This window comes from Dermacentor andersoni, chromosome 11 (assembly GCF_023375885.2).
Source record: "Dermacentor andersoni chromosome 11, qqDerAnde1_hic_scaffold, whole genome shotgun sequence".
Classification (NCBI taxonomy): domain Eukaryota; kingdom Metazoa; phylum Arthropoda; class Arachnida; order Ixodida; family Ixodidae; genus Dermacentor; species Dermacentor andersoni.
Window position 1 is genome coordinate 109,191,210 of NC_092824.1, and position 20,009 is coordinate 109,211,218.

At 46.2% G+C, this 20,009-nt stretch overlaps 1 protein-coding gene across 3 annotated transcripts in view; it reads right to left on the bottom strand.

Moving 5' to 3' along the window:
* The window catches only part of LOC126539452 (1-phosphatidylinositol 4,5-bisphosphate phosphodiesterase delta-1-like), a 75,469-nt gene that overhangs the window by 16,549 nt on the left and 38,911 nt on the right, over positions 1–20,009 (bottom strand). For all 3 annotated transcript variants that reach the window (XM_050186294.3, XM_050186293.3, XM_050186296.3), the window contains exons 2-7: positions 6,632–6,802; positions 4,297–4,573; positions 1,108–1,237; positions 534–649; positions 188–257; positions 20–107 (exon numbers count right to left, since the gene is read on the bottom strand). In XM_050186294.3, coding sequence (XP_050042251.1) covers positions 20–107; positions 188–257; positions 534–649; positions 1,108–1,237; positions 4,297–4,573; positions 6,632–6,802 — 852 coding nt within the window. The remainder of the gene's footprint in view (positions 1–19; positions 108–187; positions 258–533; positions 650–1,107; positions 1,238–4,296; positions 4,574–6,631; positions 6,803–20,009) is intronic.

Genomic DNA, 20,009 nt, shown 5'->3' on the forward strand with positions numbered 1-20,009 from the left:
AATAATAAATGCAGTGTACCTGAAATTCCAAGATAGCCTTGGGGCTTGTACTTGTCTACTTCATAGTTTTCAATGATCCTCTTGCAGTCGGCCAAGGACACATTCATCTAACCAGAGAATAAACTAAACTTGCGAAAATTCATTACACACTATGCAAGCACTGTAACAGTGACATATCTCATCGCACCTTCTGTTCCTGGGTTAGGAACTTGTGCAGCTGGTCAGGACCCATCACATTCATGGTGTGGCCGGCATACCTTGATTGGAATAGAAATTGGAGCGAGTACCATTTCTCACTTATCAGAAATACAGATTTCACAGGCATTAAAATATTACCTTCAGAAACTCTTAATTTTATACCGCCTTTTTCGTAACTCTTTTTGTGACCTGTCGTGTTGCAAGTTGCATTGCTCCATGTTTTGCTCAGAAGTATTATGTTCACTGCCATTACCTCCTATCCGACTTAAAATTTCTGGTGAAAGTTATAGCAGCTATCAACAAATTAACTATGTAAGAAGGAGCGTAAGCCTCACGTTTTAAAGATGGCATCAATGTCAGGTCGTGACAGGAGGCTGTGGTAGAAGCTTATGAACTCTTCTCGGTCCAGCACATCTTCTCCGCTTACTTTGTGCTTCTTGAAATTGGCAGCCTGTGTCCAAGAGGAGTCACATATATTCTAAATCTTGCAATAGTTGTAATCAATACGAATAATGCAAATGCAAGGCTGCAACAGATCTTGTCAGTCATCAAAAGCCCATGTGGTAAATTCATAAGCTCATGATAGAGGAGTTTTGCAGGAATTTTATATCTGATGAAGAAGTTAAGATGAATTACAGCATGCTAGAGACATGACAATTTGAAACCAAATCATGTATAAGAATTTTGAGGAGAGCAATAGATCCAGCTAATAACATTATATTTTACCTTAAATAATGTCTTATTTTGACATCTACTGCATTCATTAGAAAACTTGAAGTAAATAAATATACCTTCTCAAATAGCAAATCCCCTAACAATTGATGAATTTGGTGATGAATTCCTATTATCTTGAGTGCCATTAGTGCTTGTCAAGGTGCCAGCAAAACATGCATAAAAATAAGTACCCACGTTGAAGAGAGCCCGGCAGTGACGTTTGTCCATGGTGATGTTGAGCTGTTTGAGGAGGCCTTGACACTCTTGGAAGTTCAGAGCACCGCTCTTGTTGACATCAGCTTTCTGAAACTGGTCCCGCAGCCACCTGGTAATGAAAATGAACAGATTGAAGGTCAAAAGGCGAACAAAGGAACACAGAAACATGAATAACTACTTGAACGGCAGCATGGGTGGTAGTATTTATTTTATTCAGGACACACACTAATAATTGAAACTTCGATTATGCTCCACTGTTCTGAGGTGAGTTTTTCCAACAACTGGTTGTCCCATTAGGCATTGACTGTTGTGATCTGCAGATTAGAACAGTCGTGAACCTACTAAAATAGCATCAGTACTACTTATATTTATTTAGCTCACTAGCATCAGATAATTATACAGAGGCATGAACACTCATGCCGAGAAGGTCCAAATATTAAATACCTTCAAAGTAAAAAAAAGTTTGTTTGGGAAAAGAGGACAAAAAAAAAGAGGGGGTTAGGATTGCAACTGTCCTGTGTCCTGCCATGGCCCAGTTAAGACAAACTTTCCTCCTGACTTTTGCGCTGACTTCTTTTTTTCTACTGGATATAACGGTAGATGTGATTTTCTCTTTATAATGCCCAAAAGCTTGTATGTGCATGCTCCTTTTTTGTGTGTGTGTGTGTGTTCTTTTGCTCTGCCATAAACATGCTTCGTTTTTGTTGTGATGCTAGTTCTGTTGTAGGCCCCAACTGCTCATGGCAGCTACCCATATTGGTAGCCGTTTTAGTCGGGTAAACTATACGACACCTTTCTTGTTTTAAATCATACCATGGGAGGACTATAAAATTTTTTTCAACTTTGTTGCATGTACGGACTGACAGCTCCTGGCAACAACAGGATCAGTCGCTGCCAGCCACTCGCTTCCTCCTCTCCCTCCTCCAGAGGGAAGCACGAGAGAGGAGCCTGGCTGCACTGCACAGGCACCACATGACACATTTCTGTGGTGGCAATGTATGTATGTCACTACACTGCTTGATTGCAAATCACATTAATGTCGACATTTATTGTGAGATGGGTTCTGCCAGAATGTTTTTGTTTACCGTTTGGATGGTGAAGGGAGTATCTCCATATGCATGCACAATGTGGTCATCTCAACCTGTTTATTATAGTTGCAAATTCTGTTTTTCTTGGCCTCAACATAGAGAGAGGAAAGCGTAACGTTGCATGGCAGGTTGTCATGTTGACACTGCATCCTACATTTTCAAGTGTACAAATGGTATTCAGACCACCCCTTCTTTTTGTCATCTGTGATTGGTCCAGATTGAATTAATGCCAATTTCCTCCGAGACTGATGCCAAGAATATCATTAAACTGTTTCAGTGCAGTTCCGCATGTTGTATATGACTTTGTATTTGGGATGAATACTGGATAAAAGGTTCACATAATATATTTGACTCACACTTCTAGGACAATTAAAGGATTTCAAGGATGCCAAAGGGGAAACAAACCTTATTCGTGCACATACATTGAAAAATAGCAAAATGTCCTCAATTTCTTGTAGCTAAGCAATTAGCTGTATTGGACACGCGCTGCAAGCTCTTCAAGCCACTTTTATATGTTAACTTTACCATTGTAGCGACGTCAAGTGCCTTCTGGCATGATGGTTAGTAGCATCCAACTTCAGCCAAATATACTCGTTGTGTTAAGGCCAAATGGCCGAAACTTATTTTTCTCCAGGCATTTCTAGAGCCCAGCATTCGAAAATGGAGCCATGATGGCTGCAGCATGAACTGATCTACTAGCTAAGCAACAATATGGTGGCATGGCATGGTTGCTTGATCTGACTTTGTCTAGCTCCATGGTGGCAAAGATGATTTAAACAAGCCTGTCATTGGTGCCTGTGGCCACACCACGTCATAATCATTTAATGACACTCTCAAAAGAAAATATCTGGTATTGTTGGCCAATAACAGTGTCCATGGCATAGCCCCTATGAGGAGTTTGTTACTTTGAATGTTCAAAAATTGCCCCCAACCCCAGTTTTCAAGGCATTCAAGGAGCACATATTTTCGTGTAGTTTAACTCTTCCCGTACCACGCCCATTTGCATCGTTAGCCCACTAATGATGGTTAGAAACGCTGCTTTCGAGACCTTCCGCACCAATCACGGACACACTGCGCTACCGGACGTGAAGGAGGAGAACTATATTTTTGTTTTCTAAGCAGTTCGATTTTTTACCAAGAGGTGGTTTCATATGCGCTCCGAAGTTTCGCAATCGTAAAAGTAGGAACCAAAATGGCTGCGCCCGGGAGCGGCACGCACGTTTCGAAAGATCGCAGCTCTTGTGTTTCCGCTGAGTCTGTGGCTCATTTTATCGATGGATTGAGCAGCAGCTAGTCCGAGGGTGCTGGCTTTTCGTCGGACTCTGAGAGCGACAACGGCACAAACCAGCCCTGTACATCGGCGGCCGCAGGCCAGCACGGCCAACTGCAGTGCTTGCAGTCAAATTTTTGTTGTGGTATGCCTGTTGAATAAAAAATTTTGATTTTCTTTGGAGATGGTGCTTATTAAACAGCAATAAATTTTGCATATCTCATCGTTTTTGCTATATATTTTTCCTAGTAGATACAAGTGTGTCATTACAAGTTTTGTTCATTGTTATCCCACAATCTTGATTCTGGCAGTTTGTATAGATCTCGTTAAGAAAGCTTTTATGCATGAAAAGTGCATTCATTCCGCTTTTTGTTTACGCATTGCATAAAATATTCACTGCACTATTTCCTTCAGAAAAAAAAAAAAAAGGAGATCTGGCATAACCTACAAAAAAAAAAAAAAACGCCTATTTTCCCCATGATAAGAAAAAAGCTAAAGGTCCTTGAATCTCTTTTTTCCAAATTCAAGGGCTTTGAGGGATTTCAAGGAGGCACACAGACTTTATTTGTGTAATTGCCTACGAGTTCGTTTCAAAAGGATTGAAAGTTTCTAAAGGAAATTGAAAATAACGCGCAATATAACGTACACGCAGTCTTAGGAGCGCATACGTGAAAAATCTTCTGTATGCCCCCTGGTAATAATAGCACAGAACCTCCCACGATTAAACCCCTCCCCCCCCCCAAAAAAAAAAAAAAAAAAGAAAGAAAGAAAGGAAAGTGGAGCCACTGTGCCTTCCAGGCGTCCACGCACCTCTCATACTCCTGGTCCCTGCGCGTGTTCTTGCAGTTCGCCACCAGGTGGCGCAGGCCGCGCACCCACAGGTCGCACTCGTTCGGGGTCCGCGCGACCAGGTCGAGCGTCTCGTGCTTGGGCGACAGGATGAGCGAGAAGCAGCGGTCCTCGCTCATGTCGGCGCCGCCGAAAGGCAGGTAGTGCGAGCGCGCGCCGCGGCGGTACTTGCGCTCGACGTCGTTGAACACGTCCGTCTTCCAGCCCTTGCGCACCTCCTCGACCTCGAAGATGTCCACTGCAATTGGAACGCGTACACAACGATCTTCGGTCATGCCCGGTAGTTCACTTAAAAGCTTCCATGAAAGCTTTATGCATAAAGCAGCAAGGTCAAATGGCGCATTTTCGTGTTTCCCGGCAACGGCAGCTTATGTAACCGTAACGTTTACCGGGAAACGCTGGCTGTGAACGCTATGCACGAAGGCGAGCTTTCTGGTAGAAACGCGGCCTCTTGCGTGGGTCGATCTCCTGTTATTGTTTCGCACTTTTAATATTTCAATCTGAGAAGAGCTAACATAAAGGACATGCACTGTCGGTGCTTTATTCCATTACAATTATTTGTGGGTTGCCGTTCTCAAAATTCCGAGGAATAACTTTGTAAAGAATGAAAGACAAGGTATGAGCAACTTTGGTGATAGAGAAGCGGTTGGGTATGCGTGGTTCGGACTTTCGTTTGCAATTCTTTTCGCCGAAGCCACGTCCACCGTCGTCGCCGACGCCGGATTTTCTGCGTGCTTAGGCGATGGAGGCGCCCTGACACTCCTCCGTCAAAAGGCGGTGAACAAATGCCTCTCGGCGCCACCACCGACCACAGCATCTAAACCTTCTGAGGCCAGAAAGCTCTCGCATGAGCGCAAGTTCGTTCAATGGAAACTGGCGCCTGCGTTATGTGCTATCGCTCACGTGCTCTCGCGCGCACGGGCTCTTGCACGCACGTGTTTCGATAATTGGCGCGTCGTCTCCAAAGAGCCACTTGGGCCTGACAATTCCCCGTTATGCTTTCATTTCGAACTTCGACTCTCGCGTATGCAGTCACGCGGGGTACGTGTTTACGCCGGCGTCAGGGGAATTTATGTTGAGTGACTGCCCCAGTTAAATCAGTGGCCTTTATCGTTCTTATGTTTAGTGCATTTCAGTTCACTTAACGCCCTTTTTCTTGTTCTTGGTTTTTTGCATCCGTCACACTGAAGTTACCAGTTTTCGCAAACCTGCGAGTCGAATTTAGTTAGTCTCTAATCATTTAGCTTTATCCACCCCGAGTCTCGGCCAATCCGCCATAGCGGGTATGAGCCATAATGGTCGGAGTGTCGTGCTGTTGTGCTGTTAGGTCGCCGGTGTTATATCCCACCACCAGGCACGTAACCGGTGAAGCCGGATTTTGCTGACCGAGGCTGCTGCTATATTGCTTTGCCGAGTAGCTCTTCGGTAGGACAGCACACCTGTGTAAGAAAAATCGGGTTATTTATGTAGCCCCATCTGTGCTACCTCTATACAAGTGCGCCTGTGGCTGGCTCCATTCTCTGTGGAAATACGTACGCAGTGGAACGACGAACGGCACTTTCCCGTTGCACCAGATATGTGCGCCTTATAAGCGCACAGTTCCTTCATTAAAGTGAAGCTTCGCAGGCCTTTTTACCCGGTGTTTGGCGCGTCTTGCTCAGTGGCTATTTCGTCGAGTAAAGTACGTAGGCAGACTCATGGACGCAGGACTGTCGTAGCAAAGTGTGGGCCCATCCTGGAGGTAGCGTTTAGCCAGCAGTCGCCTTGGGCAGAAGATGGAACTGATGTATAGAAACGTATTTTTCCTTGCTTCTTCTTTTTTTTTTTTTTTAATAGCCGTTTCACGAAAGCTTTTCTTCACATTGATTCCAGTATCTACGTTGGTTCTATTTTCATTACCGTTATTAATTTTCTGTACGTGACGTATTCGACACGACAACAGCAGCAGCAGCTACGGTTATCAAAGCCCGGCAGTGTTTGCTTCACTTCTGTATATTGTGTTAAGAACTGTGTCACCGTGGTTCCTCCCAGAAAAAGTGTAAGAAAATTGTGAATGTTACATTTGTTAGTCGTATGACTGCGCCTTTGTGCAGTGCTTTCTTTTCGTTATTTTTTTTTTATTTCGTCGTTTAGTTTTATTAGCGCCACGACAGTAGAGTGGGAACTGTCAAGGAAGAAGGTGGATAGGCAAGTAAAGGGTAAGGGGAGGGTGGCGATTAAGGGATAGATTTTGTTGGTATACGTTCTAAATTTGTTCGATAGGGAATCATGCAAAAAATCGCGCAATGAAACTGACCGTGGGGATTCCTAGCGAAGAAGGAAGGCTTCCTGGAGTTTCTGTACACGAGGTGCATGTTCTCCAGGAGAAGCTGGTAGCAGCGCCGGTAAGTCTTCTTGGCGGAGCGCACCTTGTACAGGCGCATTCCCCGAGACAGGCACTGCAGCACATCTTCGATGGCCGCAGATTCTGCGCATAGTGAGACAGGTAGGGCACGCTGTAAATCAAATTCTGCTCCCTGTAGTTGTCAGAATTCAGCGTTCTCTCTCAAGTACAACAAATTTCATTCAGACTGGTCTAGCGGCTGTCTCATAAAAGCATTTCTGCGTTTTACTATTTGAGCAGGGAAATCGGAGTTGCCCCGAGCTAAGGCTTTATCCTAACACGAACAGAGTAGTATAATGTTTATTTACCGTAGTATGAGGTATAGGACTCCTTATTGATCATTTACTAGTCAAAATAAATCAACAGCAAGATCATGGCGACCAAACTTGCATATTTCCGCGAACGTGAACCGGTGAGAATCGGCCATTTATAATACGGTATAGAACGCTAATAGCACACACCAGACGGCAAAAAAGGTAACGACAAGCATGCAGTGGGCAGGCGTATCACGTCTGCACCGTCCAGTGGGGACTAGCTGGACTGCTGTTAGGTAGATAAGCACGAGTTGCGTGCAGTTCGCGAGACGCCGTACGAGCTGCCCTAATCGGCATATAAAGCAGTGCATTAGAAACATTAGAAAGCAGCAATCGGAACGGTGAGCGCGCTAGTTTTCTTCATAAATGCACGGTAATATGGGGATCAGTGGCGAAATATGCTGCACATATTTTCGAGTGCTAATGATCGGCACATAATTGTTAATTCAACATCATCTCTAGATAAAGAATTGCATAAACAATTACGCAACCCCGCCATCAGTATTACTGCAGTGCCACATTAAAAATTGTGCACAGATCATCAAAGATGTGCATCCGCACCCTTACATTTCTATGAGGTACAGCCTACAAAACATGCATTTCGTACACCCTTGGATGCCTGGAAGGCGTAGTATAGGTGTTTCGTCAAAGCCAAGCCCTAGCAGGTGAAAAAGAATGACAGAAGGGTATATGAAGGGTTTTTTTGTACAACATTCTACTACTAATGTTGAAAAACCTTTTTCAGTGTTTGGCGGATTTATAAAGCCTACACTTTCACAGAATCCACCGACATATACACACACCACATGCTCCCGCGACGACTGTCTCAGGTGTGAACCGTGTTCAGGAACAGCGGTGCATTTCACGGAAGGTTCGGTGCATGTGCGCATATTCCTCAAGACTAAGTGCTTGGCACGAAGCTTTTATCAGAAGGTGATGCTTTCACTACTGGCTGATTTGAATTCTACAGATACAACACGCCCGCTAAAATCATTACTGGCACCCGTTACTTACAGAAATTTTATTTGATAATCATGGTGGTGACTTACAGTTCGCGCCAATTCTTATGTTCGCCGCTGCTGCGAAACTTCGTTAGTAAGAAATTACCATTTCATCTCGGATTCGTTATCTTTGGAAATCCGAGACAGCCATCGCAAGAGCACGTACGTGTTGTATGGCGCAAGGTGCCCAAAACCCGACTTCGCTTGTTCAGCGAATATTCTTACTAATACAGATTGTACCTGTACAGTCGGACTTCTTTACAACAGAGTTACCCACCGCGGTGGCTTATAGTGGCTATGGCGTTGCGCTGCTGATCATGAGGTCGCGGGTTCGTTACCCGGCCGCGGCAGCCGCATTTCGACGTGATCGAAATGCAAAAACGCTCCTTTCGCTGCACGCCAAGGAATCCCTGATGGTCAAAATTAATCTGGAGTCCTCCTCTCAGTCGACAATCGTAATCACATCAGGGTTCTGGCACGTAAAACCTCAGGACGTAATTAACAACAAAGTAGCATCGGAAGAAAAAAAAAATCATGTGTACGTTACAGCCGATATTCGTTGTAAGAATTAGCATCTCAACTATAGCGCTAGCAGAAGTCTACAATGCTCGGAGTCTGCACTTGACTGACGCCTTCGCTTCCTATAAACTAAGAATGAAACAAGCCGATGGAAAAGTTGGAAAGCGACACCGAAGTCACTAACAAGGCTATAGTTGCTAACCTATACGCGATCAGATGCCGCGAACGGTGCGGGCTTTGTTGCAGATGCGCATGCGCAGCTGCACAAGCGCACAAGCACGTACCTTCCCATCGGGCCATGCGCCGCCATAGCGTATAGTGCGTTGCACTATATCGTACGCCAGAAAAGTTCTACTGGCTGAAATTCACGGGCATGACGAAAGAAAAGCATTCAAAGACTGACGAAAGCAACCATTCCCATATGTCTGTCACTGAGGCTTCAACTCTTCCAAAAACAGAGGTGTTCACTTGATAGCACTTATATCGAGCTTATATATGTTAGGTCAGGCTACATTAAAATAATTTACACCCTTCAAAATAAATAAAGGTGTAAATGTGTATACTATTCAACTCGCAGTTGACACCCTTTTGGGTGTAAGGGTGTGAGTTATAGACACATTCACGCCCTTTTTATATTGAGGGGTACAAATTATTTTGCGGCGTACTGCACTTGGCCCGCCTTAAGTCAGAGCGTGAGAATTGCCATTGCTTTTCTTTCTTTTTAGTTTATTCCTTATTCACGCACTTCAACGTGAGGCGCGTCGTGGGATCGTGCACAGCAATGTGGAAAGTACGTTTCCCTAACCAGAGGGCAGCAAACGCAGCTATGAAGCCGTACATCTGGCAAGCTCGATAAGGTCCAGCGGGTAAGTGGGTGGGTATGAACCGTAAGTTTCTTAACAACTGTGCATCTTTCCTGCTCTCCACGAATTGCGAGGCGAGGCGACCTTCGCGGTGTGCCTGCAGGAAAATGCCGCGCTGCCGTCAACCTCTGCACGACAGCTTTCTAGAGAGCGCGAGCAGCTTGCACAGGCTGTGCGTTAGACATACACACATGTTTTGCAGATGACATCCGAAACGCCACGCCATGGGCCTCCATTTATTTAGCTTCCAACGATTGCTTCTGCAGGCGGCCGAGGGAGTTAAAAGGCGCAGCATATCTGTACAGCGTACATATAAAAAAAAATGCTGCAGTAGATGACGGTAAATATCTTGGCAGCTCTATTTCCAAGCACCCCAACGTCAAAATCACAGCAGGCTGTCATTTCTTAAGGCGTACACGACGTACTGCACATTGCAAGCTCCCAATGCTCGGCACGCGATTACTTTCGCATTCTAACCCCCATCAGAATGCTGCCGCCGCGACCGGGGATCGAACCCGCGACCTCGTGCTCAGCAGCACAACGCCACAGCCACAGACCCACCGCGGCGGGTCTTTGAAGTAAATTGCATCAGACAGAAACGTCACCAGCGAGTCGCCTGCCGTGCCTATAGACTTGAGGCATAACTGAGGTACTCAGCAAAACTGTCGTACGGCGAGCAAGTACGCGTTCGTAGATGAGCACGAAATGAGACAAACATAAAAAGATGACGGGAAGAGCAGCTTACATTGGAAAGCACGTCAAATGATGACCTTTTCACGACGACGAGCTTTCCTCCCTCACTCTCGACTCGCCGTCGACGCCTCTCTTTGCGGTGCGCGGCCGGCTGCATTAATTGCTAATGAGGAGGCGAGGTTGCGTGCGCCTAATCGCGCTGCTACATGCAGTGACAACAGAGCTTCTCAGACGACCTCGCTGCTGTGTCACGTTTCATTTCTTTCTTTTCCCCCTGGCGTGTCTCCAGCCGCACCGTTTATACAGCGGTGAACCAGTACGAACGAAAACACTTCAATTTGCGTTCACGACCACAGGTTGTCCTTGATTCATCGCTGAAATTATAAGAAGGTACCACGGAGTAGGCGTTTCAAGAGGAATCTTACGCAGGACAACGCGAGACAAACATGCACGTTTTTGTAGTGGTGTGCGAATATGCGAAATTTTCGAATGAAGAATGGAATATTGTCAAATTCGATTCGGTCGAATAGTCGCCATTCGCAAATGTGAACTTTTTCGAATAATTTCGAATGCCTTAATCCGTCAGTTGAGAGCGATAAAACACTGTATTGAAATAAAAATGCGATGAGTTAAACCCCGGTGGTCGTAGTAGACGATACACGAAAAGTTAAACAGTGGTGCTCGCTATGCGTCGAACTGGGATAGCCACATTTTTTGCTGCTATATACCGCTGCCATTCGGACACGCTGAGGAGTCCCGAATGTGCGACCAGAGTGCTTATTAGCTCATAATGCGTTATCTCATGCTTCTAGTAAAAAACGCTTCACAATTTGTAATGTAACGGCAGATGTTTATTAACATAGTGAATATAGTAAGACGCACGAACACCCGTTTTATCGAATCCCGGCCACGGCGGCCGCATTTCGGTGGGGGCGAAATGCGAAAACACCCGTGTACTTAGATTTAGGTGCACGTTAAAGAACCCCAGGTGGTCGAAATTTCCGGAGTCCTCCACTACGGCGTGCCTCATAATCAGAAAGTGGTTTTGGCACGTAAAAACACATAATTTTATTTAACACCCATTTTATATAAATGATGAAAGCGGCTCTTCGTTATTAGAAAACTATGCAATTCGGTTCGCTCGTAAAGATCGCACAGCTTCGCACAGATCGCAAAGATCGCACAACTTCGCACAGCTTTAAATTTTTTCTGTGCACTTACTGCAGGCTCACTCCTGGCAGCGCTGAAGTGGCACCTCTCTCTCTCTCTCTCCCTCTAACACCCCCCCCCCTCTTATAGTTGAGCCTCCTAAGCAGCAACGTTACACGTCGTGTAACTCGTGCCATAAGCTCTGGTGCACATTGTATCACTCGCAGATTGCTTCTGCAAGTCTTTCTGCACTACGTGTAACAGCCCGTGTGAAAAAGGAAGAAGAAACTAACGAGAACATTGAAACCAGCAAGACTGTTGACGCTAATGTAACGGCGTGCTAATTACCGACGTTCGAAATGTTAAGAGTTGAGCCCCTTCGTCAAAGCTATGCGGTGACACCAAAAAGCTCCTCCGTCCTCGCTTTAACCGCGAAAAGAGCAAACTCGCACGCGCGTCAGCGCGCGCGTAAACAAGGCGTAAATACGTCAACACGTGCTCACGCCGTCTGCGTACGACTCTCTATGGTGTGCGCATGCGCACGCTATGACATTTTCGGGGCAGCCGCGCGCCCTTTTGTCGCATGCAGGCACGTTTGACGGGAAGTGCGTGCTGCGATTGTTTCCCTTTGTCTGCCGCTGCTGCCGACGCCAGACATACCGCGTGTGCGAAGGACACCTGGTGGAAAGGGTGAGCGGGAGAGAGAGAGAGAGACTTTGGGGCGCTTTGACTAGCGCGAGTCTGCGAGACAGAGAGGGCACGGGAACGGACGCACAAAAACGCCAGTGATGTGGTGGAGCGCTGGTAAACACGTACTCTCAGTTTTGTGCAGCTCTTAACAACGAGCAACTCTTATTTCGGGCTTAGTAATTACACACTCTGCCATTGTGAAAACGCAGCGCGTTGAGAAAAGGTTTCCTCGACTGTTTTCGCATGCACGCTGTTGATTACGCAGAACACACAGGTGCCCTCACCTGGTTATATCCTCCCGAGTCTTGAATACAGCTATGGGATATAATTGGTCTATTAAAGTTGGTTTTTACGTTTTATTGGTATGTTACGAACTTGAAAAAAAAAAATTATATTTCTCTTTAATTTAAATGCCATGGTTAGATGCCAAAAGCTGCATCTCCATGTACTTGGAAGAAATAACCATCTCCTTGTGTTTACTATATGATGAAAACAACATTTCGTTGCCTGTAAACGCAGAGATGAAAATGGAACTACGTGTAGCATATTGCCATATATATATATATATATATATATATATATATATATATATATATATATATATATCCACTATAATTTCTAATAATTTATCGTTTCTTTATTTCATTTATTAAGCACAAGTAATTTCCCCTGTGTTGTCCTTGGTGTCAGTGCTTGTTGGCTTCTTATGATATGACTAATAAAAATCTGGCCCCTCGGTTAACCCCGTTTCTTCTCGTTCATATATGAACGAGAAGAAAGGGGGTTAACCGAGGGGCCCTATTTTTATTAGTCATATCATAAGAAGCCAACATATATATATGAACGAGAAGAAAGGGGGTTAACCGAGGGGCCCGATTTTTATTAGTCATATCATAAGAAGCCAACAAGCACTGACACCAAGGACAACACAGGGGAAATTACTTGTGCTTAATAAATGAAATAAAGAAACGATAAATTATTGGAAATTATAGTGGATGAAAAAACAACTTGCCGCAGATGGGAACCGAACCCACAACCTTCGCATCCTGAACTGAACTTGCGTGCGTAAGTGCGTAATAGGTTGTACGTGTACGGTCTCAATGCCTTCATCCTGCACCTCGTTCCGTCCCGAAGACGCTATATGAGCCTTTGTTCATTCATCCTACCAGTGTCGCCGACGTCAGCCGCTAGGGCTGCAAAGAAAATCAAACGACCTTGCGAACGCCAAGGCTTAAATTTAGTCGTTCCAAAGCGTCGTCGCAATTCTCGATGGCTATTCCCTCCAATTTTTGCTTCCTCCGATCGGTATAAAAACTGTGTTCTGGCGCCGCCGTCGATTATTCGGAAGCTTCAGCGCAAGCTGCCCGTATGCGTCCTTCCGTGGTCCAGTTTCACGTCCCCGCATTTCTTCGCCTCTCCGGAGTACCCACACTGGCCGAATGTGCAAGGAACTCGTATAGCTCGCAGAGCCAGCGTCGATGGCCTTGCGTTCTTATCCTATAGCCCGGAGACGCGCATTCGTTTTTTCTTCTTTCTTTTCCCCCGCCGGTAAAGAGGACGCCTTTTGTTCGATGCGTAAGTCGATACGGCGATCAAGGCGATGCTCGGTCCTCGCACGAGCACGCGGGCGCGGACACACGGCCGAGCTCGTGCACCGGCGGTCGCTGCGGAGACAGGACGCCGCGATCGCGCTCCTTGGCTCGTGAGAGGTCACGTAGTCATGAAATGACGCTCGCTCTGTCTGCATTGAAGCTCATCCACTACGTTCCCTGCCGGGCATGCGCCGCAGGAGGCGCGTCGATATCAAGGAGCATAAGTTTCCATCGCTCCCCTTCCCCCGCCCTTGCCCGGCTGTCATCATGGTGCGAGTAAGTGAGTCGGCGGGGATCAAGGGGTTAATAAAACTTTTGGTGTGGAGATTGCGCCCCGCGAAGGAAGTCGGAAGTAACACCTTTCCAGGGTACCTGTATACGTCTCAAGTGTATGTGAAATATTTTTTTTTTACCCGAGCCTGAAAAAAAAAAGACGATATGCGAAAAAAGTGCAGCGCAACTATTCACGCTGGACAAGTTGATTAATCGATTATAAATAATTATATAATTACATGAAAAGAAAATAGTCTGACTTACTACAAGCGACGGCAAAAAGCATTGCCCTGGTTCGTCCATCTATGCGTCGCGCTTGCATATTTTCAAATTTTGCCACAAGTAACGTGGGACCCAAAGTATAATTCAGGTCAGATATATGCAGCTCAAGGAGACAAATTCAAGTGCAGCCTCCATTGGAGGATGGAGGCTGCTCTCTCCATCCCTCGCCTCCGTGATTCGCACTCGTTGTTGAAGCGTGTCGGCGATCACAGACGCCGCGCTCTTCAGCCGCGAATACGCTGGCACCTTGCGGCCGCCCTGTCGCCAGCCGGCGTCCCTCTCGAGCGGTGTCCGCCTTGGCGCAAGGCCAAGGGGACACGCCCATGGCGCGCATCGCCGACCGCCGCGCCCTGTGCCCTCTAAGCCGGTCACGACGAGTGGTCTCAGTTTTACTGCGAGGACGAGAATCGATGCTCTTAACGCAGTCGAGTGGCACTGTTCGCGAACGGCGCGCCGGGCTGCATGCATTGCAGCTCGCTCGCGAACGCTTGCCTTGGTCGATTTTTTTTAATGCCTTGCCGTTACACTCCTAAAAAAAGTTTACCCTCCTTGGGTTGCGTTTTGTCCCCACAACGATAATCGTCGTCCGTCTTGCCCGCATTTCCTTTCTTTTAACGCTGCGAGCCCGGTACTTCCTAGTAACGAACGGTTTGCGTGTTATCGGCTTGGCACAGCATTCTCGACGGGAAAGTAGCGAGCGCCGAGTTTTCAAGAGAGGAAACGCAACAAGGCAAATGACGATTATTGTTGTGGGGCAAGATAAGCCCCAAAGGGTGTAAACTTTTTTAAAAGCGTAGGAGTGCCAAAGTGGGGTGAAAAGAAGCATTCCCGGCGATTTAGCAGTAAATGCGAGAGAAATGGGTTAGCATTACGTCGCACCTCTTAGAGGTCCGGTATCCATGATTTAATCCGCGTTCACCACATTGTAAAGTGTTGTTCGGGAGTTCAGTCGACAAGAAATGAAGAAATCAACCACTAAATAATTGATAAGTTTACTATTTATTTATTTATGCAAAAACTATATTCTTGTTGTGCATGTATTTTACACGGCAAGAAACCAAGGCGAACATCTTTGTTCCCCAGTTTTAATTCATGTAAATCGGCGCTTGGGCTTTGTGGGGTTCAACGAAGGAACTCTCTCTCTCTCTCTCTCTCTCTCTCTCTCTCTCTCTCTCTCTCAGTCCTTGTTGGCAACCACGAAGGCACCATCATCCCTACAAATAGACTCCTCCTCCGTTTGCACGTGGTAAGAAAATAATGGTACAATATACATGGTATGATTTCAGCTCTGCGCGCAATAAGAACCCATAGAGTCTTGGTTCTGACCATGCGCAGTGTCCGCTTACGCTGCTTCTTAGTAGCTTGAGTCAAAGTATTTGGTAGTAAAGTATTAGTATACTGTAAGAGAAAGACAAGAAAATGCGACAATTAATGCAACAGGCTACCAAACACGAGAAAAAAATATGAAAAAAACGGAAGAGGATTTCCGTAACAGAAATCCTCCAGTACATTGAAAAAAAAATAAGGAAATTCTTGGTTGATTGCAGCTATAGAAGGCAGTGCACGCGACAGTCGTAAGATATAACATGATGAAATTATCGAAATAAGAACCGTTCAGGGCAGTCGTAACGCGATGCGCTGTGGTAGTTTTTGGATGGGGAAAACAAATGACCCATACTTCAAAGTCTACTTTCATTTGCTTTTCCATAAAGCGAAGGATTATGATCGCCATGCAGCGTTACAAAAAAAAAAAAGAAAGCGTGCTTACGGCCGACTGCCACGCCTAACGCTAAACCGCCTCCTGCTTTCTTTAACAAACTACTCGCCAACAGTGACCCCATAATAAAGCGGTTCACAGCAGACGCGAGGTCAGGTTTGCTTAACAATATAATGCCCCTGTGACGAGGTGACAAGGCGCTGCGCGCAGAACTATTCTACATTCATTGAGTTAACTACGCCAGCGGCTGACGTACGGACCTCTTCTTTTTTTTCCCGACCTGAAAACCAGATTTTGTAATAAGCGGCCGGCAGAAACGCTTATCTGAATTTTAATATCCTGTCTCACCTGACATTCCCTGGCGTATTGTCGAAGAGATGCTTAGGCTCCCAAAGACCAGCAGCGAAGCCAAACTTTTCCTTTCGCTCTCTATTGTTGGAAGTGCATAAAATACTAACAAATCAAAAGCTTCGAAAAGGCCAAATCGCCGGCACTTTAGGCAGTTTTAGAAATAGGGCGTACAAAAGAAAGCAGAAGACGTACAGTGGAGTTTAGGTTTCAGAGTGCGCAAAACTCTATTAGCTTCGTTTGCACGGACTCGACGCGAGCGGCTCGACTCGGAAGTCGAGCTGACCCAACCTGACACCGTATGCGTTTTACATTGATGTTACCAAAAACGGGTTCTGCGAGTAAACGCACCCCTCGCGTGCAGGTGGGTTGACCGAACTCGATTCGACGCTCGCTCGGTCCGACCCGCTAACGTTTACGTGGACCCGACGAGCGAATTTGGGCCCGAGAAGCTGACTCAACCCAACCTCATCGGGTTGATGTAAACGTAACTATTGATACGTATACAGTGTGACGGCAGCGCTATAGGGAGACGGCACGAGGGAGGGCACAATTAAAGTGCGTCGCAGTCGCCTTCGAACTGGCTGCAGTCTAATTTAGTCAGGCAACACGGCCAAGTTTTGCGTGTGATTGATACGTAGAACCTTCGGGCAAAGTGATCAGACCAACAGACAGGTACATGTGTTAGTACTTACGGAATCACACACGACGAATAGATAATTCACCCCTCCAATTAACACTTGACCCTTCGCAGTTATGTTCACTGCATGCAACCTACTACAATGCCCATATTCATATTCGCATAGAGACAGCACGTAGCTCCGTGCAGTGTGCTAGAATTAACGAGTTTTAACATACCGACAACACTTTACCATCATGCTGCCTTCATGCTGAAGTGACTAACGCAAGAGTGAACACGGGACACTAGAAAGTCAACAAGGACAACCGCTTTTCCTTGTCGCCTTTTTAGTGTCCCGTGTCCACTCTTTCGCTAGTCACTTCAGCATGGAATACGAACTACCCCGGTCTCACACCCTGCTTCTAACATACTACCTTCGGCACCTTGCCAACTTTGCACGTGTATATATAGGTAAGGTGTGCGCCAACTTGAGGCAGTTTATCTATAGCACGTGCGAAGCCGGCATGTGGTGGAGACTATGCTAAAGCTCTCTAATATAAAACCGCCGTTGCTGCTCTGCCCTTCCTGCGGGACTTCTGCAGAAAAAAATTTTTCCATTGGTTTTTCAGCTTTCATTTCGTAACGCTTTACTGAAAGGCCTTATCTAAATATGCAGCGTATACGGCAAGCCTGCACGAAATCTGAGCGTCCCAGACAGTAAACAAGGCGGTATACCAAAAGGTAACCACGTATAGGAATTTCGAGCGTGGCGCGTCATTTTTACACGGTACATCTGCACTGCTGTTTATGCGTGTATAATGTCACGTCGCGTAACATCACTGGCCGGCTCACTGGCTACGGTGCCCCGTTTAAAGTCGTATAGCCAACGACAACCGTCCCCGCTAACGGTGTTCATCTTTCCTCAAGAGTCGTAGCGCTATTTCTTTTCTGGCACTTTTAGAAAGGTCTTTTTTTTATGTTTGAAAATACCCTTACAGTTCCCTGTCAGTGCATTGAGTAAGAAAGACATGAAAGAAGGAAAATAAAACAAGATTCAATGATTATCGGCGTAACCAGCGAACAAGGAATATAAATAAAATAATTGAACGACACGCGGTTGGGAGGCTAAGAATAGCTAATTAACGCTAGATGAAACCATGATAGCTAATATTGGCTTATTAAGTCATGGCATATGATTTTTCTATCTCTCTCTCTCTTCCCTCACCACTCCTTTCAGTTTTTCTTCTTTTTTTTTCATTTGGAGTTTTGCAGCAAAGTCGCAATCAAGACCGAAAGTTGAGCAAACTTAAAACTGGGTCAGAAAGAAGCACGTATGCTTCCTTATCTTGCTCTGCATTTTGTTTCTTTTTTTTTGTTTTTCGGTTTTCTGGCAAAACGAGAACTTCCCCTTAGGCACCGCCGGCCTCACGAGCGACACTAAAGTGCTCGTCCCCAGTTTTTGTCGTATTTTTTTTTTCCTCTCGAGCGAAGATGACTGCTCTAGAAGCTGAAACAAAACAATGAAAGAAAAGTTGCAACACAAATTACACGCACACTTACTGAGCACTGCAGGGTAGCAGCAGCGGGCCGCTCTAGCGCAGGAGGGTCGACGTTGAGTGTAGAATACTAAGTGAAGATTTATCACGCCTGCATACAGACTCGTGCTGTGCAGAGTAATGTGGTGTAGCGAGCTATACGTCACATGATCGGGTGTCTCAATTCACGCGTCGCAATTCACAGAACTGTTAGCACTTGCTTATGTCCGTGTGCCGGGATGCGATGCATCAAGTTCAAGATGCTGCGAAAGTTGCATACTTGAACCTGGATGTGCCGGAATATTACAACCGTATAGTATGGCGAGTTCTCGCAGACATTTTTACAGCTCATACACGATTCAGTTATTGCCTTAAATAAAAAAAAAATAAAGAAGAAAGACCGACTGCGCAGCCTGGGTTCTCTCCGGGACACGTGACAACGAAGAAGATAAAGTAAAAATATGGTCCGGAATCCCCCCAATGTAGGAAACCCGCACGAGGGTTTAAAGTTGGGGGGTGGGGGTGGGTTGTATCGTCACGAGACTGCTTAGTGTGTTATGAGGGACGCTGTAGTGGAAGGCTCCGGATTCATCCTGATCACTGCGAGAGGAGAGAGGGGGAAGAGAAAGAGGGAAGAGAAGAAAGGCAGGGACGTTAACCAGACGCATGTCCGGTTTGCTACCCTGCACCGGGGTAAGGGGGTGTAGCGTTGAAGAAAAGATAGGGTTCTTTAATATGGTCCCTACTAAAAACACGATTGACGCTCGTCTTGCAGGCGTTGCGGCGGTCGATAATCGAAACCGCGTCCTCGTTCTAGTGGCAGAAAAGCGCCAAGCCACCACGACAGGTCCTGACGCAACTCCTAGCGCACTCAATTTTTTTTTTACCCGTTGTAGTTGCTCAGTGGCTATGGTGTTGGGCTGCTGAGCACGAGGTCGCGAGATCGAATCCCGGCCACGGCGGCCGCATTTCGGTGGGGGCGAAATGCGAAAACACCCGTATACTTAGATTTAGGTGCACGTTAAAGAACCCCAGGTGGTCGAAATTTCCGGAGTCCTCCACTACGGCGTGCCTCATAATCAGAAAGTGGTTTTGGCACGTAAAACCCCATAATTTAATTTTTTAACTAATTTCTTTATTATTATTTATCGACGTATTCCAACATGGAAGTGATCGATTCTGGTTTGACGGAACCGCATGTAACGGTGAGAAATAAACGCACGCGGTGATGTTTCCTGTATTTCCAACAGCCGCGTCTTGTTTGACAGAACTGGTTGTCACAAAAAGTAAGCGTACGTAGACGGTAATTTCTTTTTTTTTTTCTTTTTTTTACCCTTTTTCAAATGAAAAAGGCCAAGATTCAGCTCCACGACCATTCCCGTCACGCATTCGTGCTAATAGACAGCGCAGAACAAATGGCATGACAGCCGGGAGCAAGCCCGCGGTCTCTCCTGCACGAAGAGCCATACCATGCGCCCTATAGCTGTCGTCCGAGGTCTCTCTTATCACGCCGCAACATAAACGCAGGCAGCGAGTCCAATCTCTGGAATCTGAGGCACGCCGAGTGGACAGGTTGCACCCCCCCCCCCCCCTTTGCCGAGTGACAAGGGGGGGGGGGGGGGGGGGGCTGCCTTCGACAGCAACGTCCTCAGAGTTCCAACAGATTTGTTTTATACATCTTTTTTCCTGCTCTCAA